Source organism: Peromyscus californicus, unplaced genomic scaffold (assembly GCF_007827085.1).
Source record: "Peromyscus californicus insignis strain IS unplaced genomic scaffold, ASM782708v3 Scaffold_7__1_contigs__length_154581171, whole genome shotgun sequence".
NCBI classification, from domain to species: domain Eukaryota; kingdom Metazoa; phylum Chordata; class Mammalia; order Rodentia; family Cricetidae; genus Peromyscus; species Peromyscus californicus.
Window position 1 is genome coordinate 62,693,501 of NW_026294595.1, and position 11,936 is coordinate 62,705,436.

Below are 11,936 nucleotides of genomic sequence, written 5' to 3' on the forward strand. Positions count from 1 at the left end.
TGTTCAACCAAGTCAAGTGTTATGGGTATTTTTAACTGTTTCAATACATTGACACATATTTATAGAGAAAGACACACGCATTCATGCATGTATAATTTAGAATAGCTTATTTTATGAACTATCCGAAATATATTTACTTTCTGGGTGATGTGCTTGGAAATATGCTGAATTTTAAATTTGAATAAATAGAGAGTATAAACACAATTCTACTTGCAAATTATGTACTTTTTGCTGCCTTCCTTTTGTATATTTCAAGAACAAATTGACAGTAAAATCATGAACTTTCATGGTCAGTTTCCCACATATTTTATAACATATTGTGTTTATTTAAAATCATTTCTTTTTTTTTTTTTTTTTTGGTTTTGGTTTTTTGAGACAGGGTTTCTCTGTGTAGCTTTGGAGCCTGTTCTGGAACTCACTCTGTAGCCAAGGCTGTCTTCAAACTCACAGAGATCTGCCTGCCTCTGCCTTCTGAGTGCTGGGATTAAAGGTGTGGACCACCACCACCTGGCTCATTTCCATTATTTTTTAAACTTAAAAAGCAAAATAACTCTTTAGAAGATTGTTCTGTGTGAAATAACTCCTGTCCCTGAAACAAGAATGAAGAACTGCCATTAAAGTATGTGATTGCTGCCAGGGTGACATTTTCTAAGGCAGGAACACACTGGCAACCTTTTTCCCTCAGGACTGACTGGGGCACTGAGAAATGTCGTTTTTATTCTTCACATGCAGTAAAATCCACATCATCTTCCAGAATTGATGGCTGAAGTGAACATCTCCTATGTCACCGAGTTCATCCTCAAGGGGATCACAGACCGGCCAGAACTCCAGGCCCCATGTTTTGTGATGTTTCTGACAATCTATCTGGTCACAGTCCTAGGCAACATTGGGTTGATTATTATAATCAGGGTTGATTCTCGACTCCACACACCTATGTACTTCTTCCTCAGTCACCTGGCCTTTGTTGACCTCTGTTACTCGTCCGCCATCACACCAAAGATGATGGTGAACTTTGTGGTGGAGTACAACACCATCCCTTTCCATGCTTGTGCTACACAGCTGGGCTGCTTTCTTACCTTCATGATCACAGAGTGTTTCCTTCTGGCCTCTATGGCTTATGATCGCTACGTGGCCATCTGCAGCCCCCTTCATTATTCAACAGTGATGTCGAAGAGAGTGTGCATTCAATTAGTGGCAGTTCCTTATGTGTATAGCTTTCTAGTTGCCCTTTTCCATACAATCATCACCTTTCGCTTGACATACTGTGGACCTAATGTAATCAATCACTTCTACTGTGATGATCTTCCCCTGTTAGCTCTGTCCTGCTCAGACACACACATGAAGGAAGTTCTCATCTTTGCTTTCGCTGGCTTTGATATGATCTGCTCCTCTTCCATAGTCCTCACCTCCTATCTCTTTATCATTGCTGCCATCCTGAGAATCCGCTCTACCCAGGGGCGACGCAAGGCCATCTCCACCTGCGGCTCCCACATGGTGGCTGTTACTATTTTCTACGGCACGCTCATCTTCATGTATCTACAGCCCAAATCAAACCACTCCCTGGACACAGACAAAATGGCTTCAGTGTTTTACACAGTGGTGATCCCCATGTTGAACCCCCTTATCTATAGTCTAAGGAACAAAGAGGTAAAAGAAGCCTCTAAGAAAGCTTTAGATAAAGGGTATGAAACCTTAAAAATAATAAAGTTAAGAAAATAAGGACAGCATGTTTTATTACGTATGAGCAGGAAAATAAATCAAACTTTCAATTGTATTTCTTTTCCAAGCAGTTGAAAATGCCTTTCTTACTTGAACAGACTTAGACAGTTTTTGTGAGGTTCCAAGTAGATCACGGGATATCAGTAAGATAGATTCATTTTCCTCGTAGTTGGGGTGATGCATAAGTGTAATCCCAAGAGTTAGGAGACAAATGCAAGAAGATTGTAATTTTGAAGCCAGCCTGGGCAGCATAGTGCAATCCTGAATCAATTCAGTGAACAAATAACAACCAAAAAGGACACTGCTCAAGCTCTTAAAGTCTGGACAGACAAGACAAGTCACATGCACATGTTCAAAGTACATGCCACACAGTGAACACAAGTGTTACAAGCAAAGGAGAGGTGTGTTCTAGTTTAAGGCCATGGATTTTGAACAAGCCTATGAACCCATTCCTGGTATTACATTATATTTCTTTTGATTTTCCCAAATAACACATAGGTTCATCTTTAGGAAATGTTTAGTACCAGGTCCAGTGGGAGCAAATGTGTTGTCAAGTGTCAGTTATGTTGATGTTGTCACATAAAGCTAAAGATTTAATTCATGGGGATTTGGAGAGTTTACATTCCTTGTGAAGAACAAAACCCATTTGAGTTTTCTGGTACCTTTCTGATGCTCATTCAAATAATGGTACTTTTTACCATCAAATAAAGCTATGAGGTGTGTGGTGTTTATCTACAATTGGCCTAACTACACAAATAGCCTTGTGAACATCGTACAGACAGATTCAAGTTTATATGAGAGCTATGCTTCTGGTGAAACTATAATTGTGAAAATGACAGGTATTAGATAACTTAGATTAGACTGATGCTGTATTGAAAGGTTAAGAGCATTTCCTTTTTTGAGACAGGTTCATAGGTAGCCCATGGTGACGATGTACTCATTACATAACTGAGGATGACACTGAGCTTCTGATCCTCCTCCCACCAGCTCTTAAATGCTGTGATTATTGGCAAGCTAGCACCTGAACCCAGAATTTCATGCATCCCAGGCAAGCACTCTACCAAGGAGAATACACCTCCCATGGATTTTTTACAAATAATTGAAAGAACATGACTTATAGACTTGCAAATTCATTTGTATATTTATTTAATTAGAAGTACTTTATGTTTTCATGACGTCTATTTTTTCTTATATTTTTTTCAAATACATTTGCAGATCATGACATGAAATGAAAACCGGTGATTCAATAGATGTACACATACTGTTTGGATATTTCAGAAGAGTAATTAAAGTAGTCAGTTTCTGTTGTCCTATTATTTTTTCATTTTATAAGATTATGATACTGACAGCCATCCCATAGGGTTGTCAAACTTCAGTGGTAATTTCCTCCTCTCTATTTTGTAGGTGAGTCAGATAGGCTTCTCCAAAGCACTGTCATCATTGTGAGCTCAACAAATTCTCTTGCATGCTTTTGTTGTTGTTTGTATGATTTACTGATTCATGGTATATATATATATATTTAACCATATATCCCAGAGTAGTTTGAAATGAGCTGTGTGGTCCAGCCTGGCTTTAAACTTGTGATCTTCCTGCCTCATCCTCCTGAGCTCTTGGATTCAGGTCTAGCCACCATAGCTGACTTTTTTTTATTTTGAGGAGATCACAACAGAGGAGCAGCTTGCCTTTATTACTTTGTTTGATATTGTACATATGGATTAACACAATATACTCACCTGCCACAGATATGAACAAAACTGTCTAATTCACGCTGTTTCTATGAGATACAAGCCTTCACAATGTTTTTTACTAATTGAAGGACTTTGGTTTTCTTGGTCTTTTTGTATCTGTCACCTTCATAGAATTATTTTCCTCAGTGATCCTTAAACATTGGACTGGAGTTTTTATGTTGATTCCATAGTTTATGTTCCTTATTGTTAGCAAACACATATTAATGTAAACTGTGGATTTCTTGAGAAATGTTCCAAAAGACTTTGGCTACTCAGCAGCCATATTACTAAGCTTGTTCCAGAGCAAGTTATACATTCCTAAATTGTCTCTGGAATTTGTCTTAAAAGAATAAGCTTAACTTTATAAGTGGCCCCTTACTCGAACTTATTACTATCACCTTTGTCTCATGTATATTTAAATAAATATTTAATTTTTATACTTCTGTCTATGGCATTTGTGAGCTTCTTAAATGGATGTGAAATACGTATTTTATTATTATTATTAACATTTTCATGTTCATGTGCACATGTATGAAAATAGATGCATATGTGACATATAGCACAAGTAGAGATTGGATGATAACTTTTATTGTTTTTGTTTTTTGTTTTTTGGTTTTTCGAGACAGGGTTTCTCTGTGTAGCTTTGCGCCTTTCCTGGGACTCACTTGGTAGCCCAGGCTGGCCTCGAACTCACAGAGATCCGCCTGGCTCTGCCTCCCGAGTGCTGGGATTAAAGGCGTGCGCCACCACCGCCCGGCGGATGATAACTTTTATGAATCAGCTCTCATAAAAAAATTATACAGCATGATTTAAAAATTAAAATTGTGAATTTTTAGGAGGAGCAAATTTTGTGGACAATATGCCTCTTTTTGGAAAGTCTGGATGCAAATTTTCTATTCATAGGTTTATGTTATAAAAAGATAAAACTACATAAAAATAAAATAATCAAAAATATTCATTTCATAATCAAAAAGATGAACATTTAAATAAAGAATATGTTGATGAATGAAACCTTTTTTTATATTTCTTTTTATTGTTTTATTCATTTTACATACCAATCAAAGATCTCCCTCTTCCCTCCTCCTGCCCCACCAGCTTCCCCCTCCCAACCTACACCCCATTCCGTCCTACAAGAAGGAAATGCCTCCCATGGGGAGGTAAGTTTAGTAGAGGCAGATCCAAGGCCCTCCCCTGCCTCAAGGCTGTGCACAGTGTCACATCATAGGTAGTGGGCTCCAAAAAGTCTGCTCATGCACCAGGGATAGACTGATCCTACTGCCCGTGGACCCCTTAAGCAGATCAAGCTACGCAACTGTTTAGCTATGCAGAAGGCCTAGTCCAGTCCCATGCAGGTCCATAGCTCTTGATCTAAATTTCATGAGTTCCCACTAGTTTGGTTTGGTAGTCTCTGTAGGTTTCCCCACCATGATTTTGATGCCCTTCCTCATAGAATCCCTCTTCTCTCTCTTCGATTGGACTACTGGAGCTCAGCTTGATGTTTGGCTGTGGATCTCTGTATCTGCTTCCATCAGTTACTGGAGAAAGGCTCTATGATGACAGTTAGGGTATTCACTGATCTGATTACTGGGGAAAGCCAGTTCAGGCACCCTCTCCACTATTGCTAGTAGTCTAACATGGGGTCATCCTTGGGGATTCCTGGAAACTTCCCTAGCACCTGGTTTCTCCCTATCCCCGTGTTGCCTCTCTCTATTATGGTATTTCTTTCATTGCTATCCCACTCCATCCCTGTTCCAGATTGGCCACCCCATTCTCTTATGTTCTCATCCCCCATTCCCAACCCTCCATTGCCCACCCTTCATCCCCAGTTTACTCATGGAGATCTCATCTATTTCCCCTTCCCATGACAATTCATGCATCCCTCTTTGTGTTAGTTAGCTTCTCTGGAGCTAAGGGTTGTAGTCTGATGATCCTTTGTTTTACATCTAGTATCCACTTATGAGTGAGTACATACCATATTTATCCTTCTGAGTCTGGGTTATCTCACTCAGGATGATATTTTCTAGTTCCATCCATTTGCCTGCAAACCTCATGATATCATTGTTTTTCACTGCTGAGTAGTATTCCATTGTGTATATATAACATATTTTCTTAATCCATCTTCGGTTGAAGGGCATCTAGGTTGTTTCCAGGTTATTGCTATTATGAATAATGCTTCTATGAACATAGTTGAGCATGTGTCCTTGTGGTATGATCAAGCATTTCTTGGGTATATGCCCAAAAGTGGTATAGCTGGGTCTTGAGGAAGATTGATTCCCAGTTTTCTGAGAAACTGCCATACTGATTTCCCAAGTGGCTATATAAGTTTGCACTCCCACCAACAGTGGAGGAGTATTTCCTACAGAATGGGAAAAGATCTTCACCAACCCCACATCTGACATAGGTCTGTTCTCTAAAATATATAAAGAATTCATGAAACTAGACATCAAAATAACAATCAATCCAATTTAAAAAAATGGGCTACAGAGCTAAACAGAGAATTCTCAACAGAAGAATCTCAAATGGCTGCAAGACATTTAAGGAATTTCTTAACATCTTTAGTCATCAGGGAAATGCAAATCAAAATGACTCTGAGATACCATCTTACACTTGTCAGAATGGCTAAGATCAAAATCACTGAAGACAGCTCATGTTGGAGAGGATGTGGAGTCAGGGGAAAGAAACCTCTTAATGAGTAGGTCAATGTCTTTTTGCTGTTTTCAGAGATCTGAAGCATCTCTAGTCCAGTTTCATGTAACAAAATTTATTCCGTTTTGTTTTGTATTTTTTTCTAAAATTCCCAATTTTTAGATGAAGATTATTTCTCTGGTTATAAAGCATGCTTTTCTCATGTTGTAACCAACCAAAGTACACAGTGGTAAAGAGAATGGGGATTTCAACATTTGTGATCTCATAATACCTCACCCAGCATGTTTAGTCCTGGTAGCCTAACTGGGGAATGAGGAAATGAAAAAGAATAGACAGACATGCACACATGCAGAAAAGCTGAGGTTGTGTTGGCTGTGCCCAATCTGTTGGAATGGTAACAAACATGTGGCGACCAGAAACCTCAGCACTTATGTGCAATCCAAAGGAGGGGTTAGCTAGTCTTAGTAAGAGGTCTCTGCACTGGAGCAGTCTCAGATGGCAGTCATTTGGGAGGAGAAAGCTGCTGTGGTTAATTTCTGCAAACTCTGGCAACATCTGCATACAAATCAGAGGAAGGCATTGCCAATTTCCTATGGGTCTGAGGCTTTGGTGCTTGTTAGTAATACCCATTCACTCAGGACTTCATCTACTCCTTACATAGTCACTCAAAGATTCCTCTCCTCCCTACACCACATTGTTAAAGTTTGAAGTAACAGCTAAGAACCTGTCTTTTGTGTCTGAAAGAGTCACACTGATAGCAAATGACAGCTAAAGGCAGGCAATGGTCTGCCTTCTGTGTGGTGACTTTTCCCTTTCTTTCTTTTTTTTTCCAATAGGAAAGGATCAGCATTGAATGATTCACGATTGCTCTTCCAGAATCAGGCTCTCACATTTACTTCTGAAGAAATTTAATTTAAGTCTAGCTTGTAGAGGGGGTCATAGAGCACCGTACACCGATGGAAGCTTCTTAGATGACTGAAGTTAGCCTGTCTTCATCGTCAGTTGTGCCTTCAGGTCTGATGATAGGATCAAAGCTAGGCATCATTACTTCATATTGCATCTGTGTCCTTTTTCCCCTAAACTTTTAACTGGATTTCTGCTCAATTCTTCACAAACTTTAGTCATTTCTGCTCAATTCTTCACAAACATTAATCATTTAATGACTGTTTAAAACAGGAAGAAAAATGCTAATTTAAGTTAAATTTACCTTGTCTTTTTCCTACCACCAAAACAAGGATAACTAAGACATTTTCAAAATGTGGAGGAACATCATAATCACAAACTTATCAACCACTACTGCTGTCAATGGCCTGCTCCAGACCACGGGAAGAGTGTCAAAGCCCAGCCAAGTGTACCAACTATACCCCATTTTGTTCTTCATTTGTCATTTTATCGTTTCCAGCTTCTTTAGTTCTAGAAAACAGCTGCCTTTCATGCAACCATCTTCCTTGGGTATCTGGACCTGAGGTAATGATCCAACATTCTCACTTTGACCAAATTAATCAAATATGCTCCTCTCCTGCCCCTACTACCTGTGCTATTGTCAATATCTCCTAGAGTGTTTATGCAGGAGGTCTCTAGACAGAACTGTCTTCTCTGTGAGGTTACACTGAATATAAATTTTATTTCAGCTTCCTAACACTTGTCTCTGGTTAGTCCCTGTCTGTTGGAAACCCCTCCCACCCCCTGATTCTGGCCTTCCAGTTAGAACTCTGGAAACATCGATATAGAACTAGTGGGAAATACATTATAGCCACTTAAAAATTAATCTTTACAGTTTTTCAAAATTAGATCCAATCCTAGCTTCTTCCAGTTGCTAAATATATGTGTTAGTGAATTATACAAACTACCTTGCATGTATATACACTTTAAATACTGCCTCAATTGGCATTTGAAAAAAATTAACTGAAGCACTTCTTTTAAAATGATTCATCCAGAGTGATACAGGAAAAGAATTCAGTAAATGTGGTAAGGTATTTTACAACGAAAAGCTGGAAACTAAAAAAATACCATTTTTATTAATGTAATCCTTGCTAAACATAACAACATTGACTTCTTTTTGTTCTTGGTGATAAATATTTTATGTAGTTTATTTAAGAGAACTTAAAACACTATTTGAAAATATGTTCATGCAAAGAAATTTCAAATTCATTAAATATTTAAAAGTGTTACAGTGAAATAATTCTACAATCTTTATTTGATTTCATATAAAAACTCTGTGTGCAGGTGTGTGTGTGTACTGTACATGTTTGGGTGCAATGTATGTGAATGTATGTGCATTTGTGGAAGTAGAGGTAAACAATGGGTATTATTCTCTATCTCTCTTCATGTCATATATTGAAATTGTTTCTCTCACTGAATCCAGAGTGCACTAACAGACTAATCGGGATGGACAGGTTTCCTCCTGTCTCTGTTTTCTAGGTGCTGGAGTTCAAGGGGTGCAATGGCATGCTGATTTTGTTTTTTAATGTGAATGCTGAGAATTTGAACTAAGGTCCTTACTCTTGGGCAGCAAGTGCATTGCCGTCTGATATGTCTCTCCATTCCCTTATCATTTAAAACCTAGTCTACATTTCAATGTGTTCATTTTGTTTACTTTAAAGGGAAGAATACTGTTTCTATCTACTTCTCAACTAGTTATTTCACAACTACCTGAAGTTAGGAAAAAATAAATTCTTGATATGGTTACATGGTAATCAAACAAAAGAGCCAGAAGTATTTTGAAAACTTTTACTACTTCCAGATTGTCTACATATTAATTTAAAATACAAGATGAAAGATATTGACCTGTTACAATGCAAGCTGAGATGTTTAACATGGTACATTTATCAAAAAAGACTCTATTTCCATATACTATATTCATGGATGGAAAATATATGAATATATGTATATACATGTGTATATATAATATATACTTACAATTAATGATAATGTGGTTCATTGAGATTAAGATTTTGACAGAGATATGTGTACATCACTAATAAAGCTCTACAACATCATATGCAAGGCTCTGAGTTTCACTCTGGGCTATACACCCATATAGACATACATGCACACATATATATGCAGATACAAACATACACGTATATACACTTATAAAACTCTCAAGCACACACACAGACATACACATATATACACACATGCACATATACATACACACATACAAACATATACATGCATACACACACATGCACATATAGCACACATACACACATGCATATATACACATGTACCTGTGCCATTCTAATGAGCCATAGAACTCAGCAAGAATGGAGGAGCTCTGTCACCTAGCATTGTCATTTCAAGTAAGGCAAAATTAAATGTCTTCTGACTACTTCCCAGTGTTTCTTGGATTAACGAGTGGGCAAAGACAATTTATCAGTAATTCTCTTCAGGGCACTTTTTACCTCCTTATTTCTCAAGCTGTAGATCAGTGGATTTAACATGGGAATCACCACCACATAAAACACAGAAGCAAATTTATCTGTGTTCAGAGAATGGCTTGACTTGGGCTGCAGGTACATAAAAATAATTGTCCCATAAAATATGGTGATTGAGGTCAGGTGGGATGCACAGGTAGAAAAGGCTTTCCTTCTTCCATCAGCAGAGTGAATCCTCAGGATGGCAAAGACTATGAAGATGTAAGAAATGACCACAATCACCAGAGAGCAAAGGGTGTTGAAATCAGCAATGATTAGCAACATCAGCTCCTTGACATGTGTGTCAGAACAGGCCAGAGCCACTAAGGGAACGTCATCACAGTAGAAGTGGTTGACCACATTGGAGCCACAGAAAGACAAGCGGAAGGTTGCCACTGCCTGTGCAAGCCCCACAGAGAATCCGTAAATGTATGTGCTGGTGATCATCTGAAGACAGAGCTTCCTAGGCATGAGAACTGCATAGAGGAGAGGGTTCCAGATGGCCACGTAGCGATCATAGGCCATGATTGACAGCAAGTACATTTCACAGACTACAAATGTGATGAAACAGCACACCTGAGTGGCACATGCATAAAAGGTTATACTTCCAACTTCTCGAAGAAAATTTGTAACTGTGTTTGGGGTCACTGAGGATGTATAACAGAAATCAACAAAAGCCAAGTGGCTGAGAAAAAAGTACATGGGGGTGTGAAGCTGAGGACTGATTTGGATTAGCACAATCAGTCCTAGATTTCCGATGACAGTAGTTAAGTAGATGACTAGAAACACAGCAAAGAGGATGACCTGAAGCTCTGGGTCATCTGTCAGCCCCAAGAGGATGAACTCAGACACTGCTGAACTGTTGTCTCCAGCCATAGACTGTACAAATGTTCGTGATAAAAAGCCCGCACAGCATGCCTTCCAGACTGTCTTCCTTTGACTATAATCATGTAGAAGCCAAGAGTTAATTCTGATTCACTGATCTTATGTTGAACATATTCTGAGAAATATCTTCACATTGAGTCAGATTTTACTGAAAATCATTTCTCCAGTTTAGAAATCCAAGTGTGAATCTATAGGGAATTTTTGATGGGTAGAAAGATGGTCTTTTATACTTTTGTATAAATATGCTATCTATATATAAATTTCATAGTAAGAGAAAATTGACAGTTATTTGAATATGGTGTATTACCTATATTGGTGTATTATTTGAATATAGTGTAACGATCTGAATACTTTTTAGAAATGCTTATCCCTTCCTCTGGAATATTTTAATTGTAGATATAATATTTAAAATACTGACTTTAGAAACACTTATATGGCTGGGCGGTGGTGGCACACGCCTTTAATCCCAGCCCTTGGGAGGCAGAGCCAGGTGGATCTATGTGAGTTTGAGGCCAGCCTGGGCTACAGAGTGAGTTCTAGGAAAGGCACAAAGCTACACAGAGAAACCCTGTCTTGAAAAAGCAACAGATTTTGAGTTACAGATGATATCTGTACCATATAACCTGGACAAGTTTTTAATTTTAAAAATTATTTTTACATATGTTATTCTCAAATTTCCTTTAGCTTAGCTATTATGCAGAATTTGCAAATTAGATGAAGGATATGAATATGTACATATGTCATAAGTGTATGTGTGTATGTATATTCTATATAGGTGTGTGTGAATTCATATATATTTATATGCTGTGTATGTGTCATTGCTATCATAAAATATTTTTAAGATTATTAGAAAGACAGAAACAGAAAAAATCATATTTATCATGTGTTCCATATGCCCGAATAGAAATCAGCAACTAGAAACAGCTTTAATGAGCTTTTAAATGTAGAAGCACATTCCTGACTCTATAAAATGATGCAAGGATAAGTAAATCCCTCAGTGAATTCAAATCACAGAATCTATGTAAAAACAAAACAAAAAAAAATAGGTATAGTGGTGCATTCCTCTAACTCCAGAACTGGGAATCAGAAGCAGTAATATCTAAGGAGGTTTTGCCTAGGTAAGGTAGAAAAAAAAATGGTGATCTTGTGGTTCCATGAGAGACTTTACCTCAAGGTAATAGGAGAGAAATAGACAAAGACACTTGATATCCTGGTTGGCTTCTGAGTGCATGTTCACTGAATTGTACCATCACCCTCATCACCCTCCTATGCATGCAATGCGCGTGCACACATACACATACACACACACCCCACACCACCTCAAACACATACACACCACAACACACATGCACACACACACCACAACACACACAAAAATACACACACACACACACACACACACACACACACACACACACACACACACACACACAGAGAGAGAGACACTACGACATATAAAGCTGATAGTTTTCAAGTTTCTTGACTAGATTATTGTAAGAAAGACTCATCACTTCTGGGTTCTGTAATCTCAACTTGAAGT

General features: G+C 38.2%; 2 protein-coding genes across 2 annotated transcripts; one reads left to right on the plus strand and one right to left on the minus strand.

Moving 5' to 3' along the window:
- The first annotated feature begins 759 nt into the window (after positions 1-759).
- LOC128101509 (olfactory receptor 1038) lies at positions 760-1,719 on the plus strand. Its single transcript, XM_052724717.1, has one exon. It carries the CDS (start codon positions 760-762, stop codon positions 1,717-1,719), a length of 960 nt encoding a protein of 319 aa, XP_052580677.1.
- Positions 1,720-9,445: 7,726 nt separating this feature from the next.
- Positions 9,446-10,387, minus strand: LOC128102085 (olfactory receptor 5AL1-like). The gene has a single exon (XM_052725599.1). The coding sequence runs from the start codon at positions 10,385-10,387 to the stop codon at positions 9,446-9,448; it is 942 nt and encodes a 313-aa protein (XP_052581559.1).
- Positions 10,388-11,936: the final 1,549 nt, after the last annotated feature.

Bases quoted from the DNA above. Each gene is read 5' to 3' on its own strand.
- LOC128101509 (XM_052724717.1), top strand. From the start codon at position 760: ATGGCTGAAGTGAACATCTCCTATGTCACCGAGTTCATCCTCAAGGGG.
- LOC128102085 (XM_052725599.1), bottom strand. From the start codon at position 10,387: ATGGCTGGAGACAACAGTTCAGCAGTGTCTGAGTTCATCCTCTTGGGG.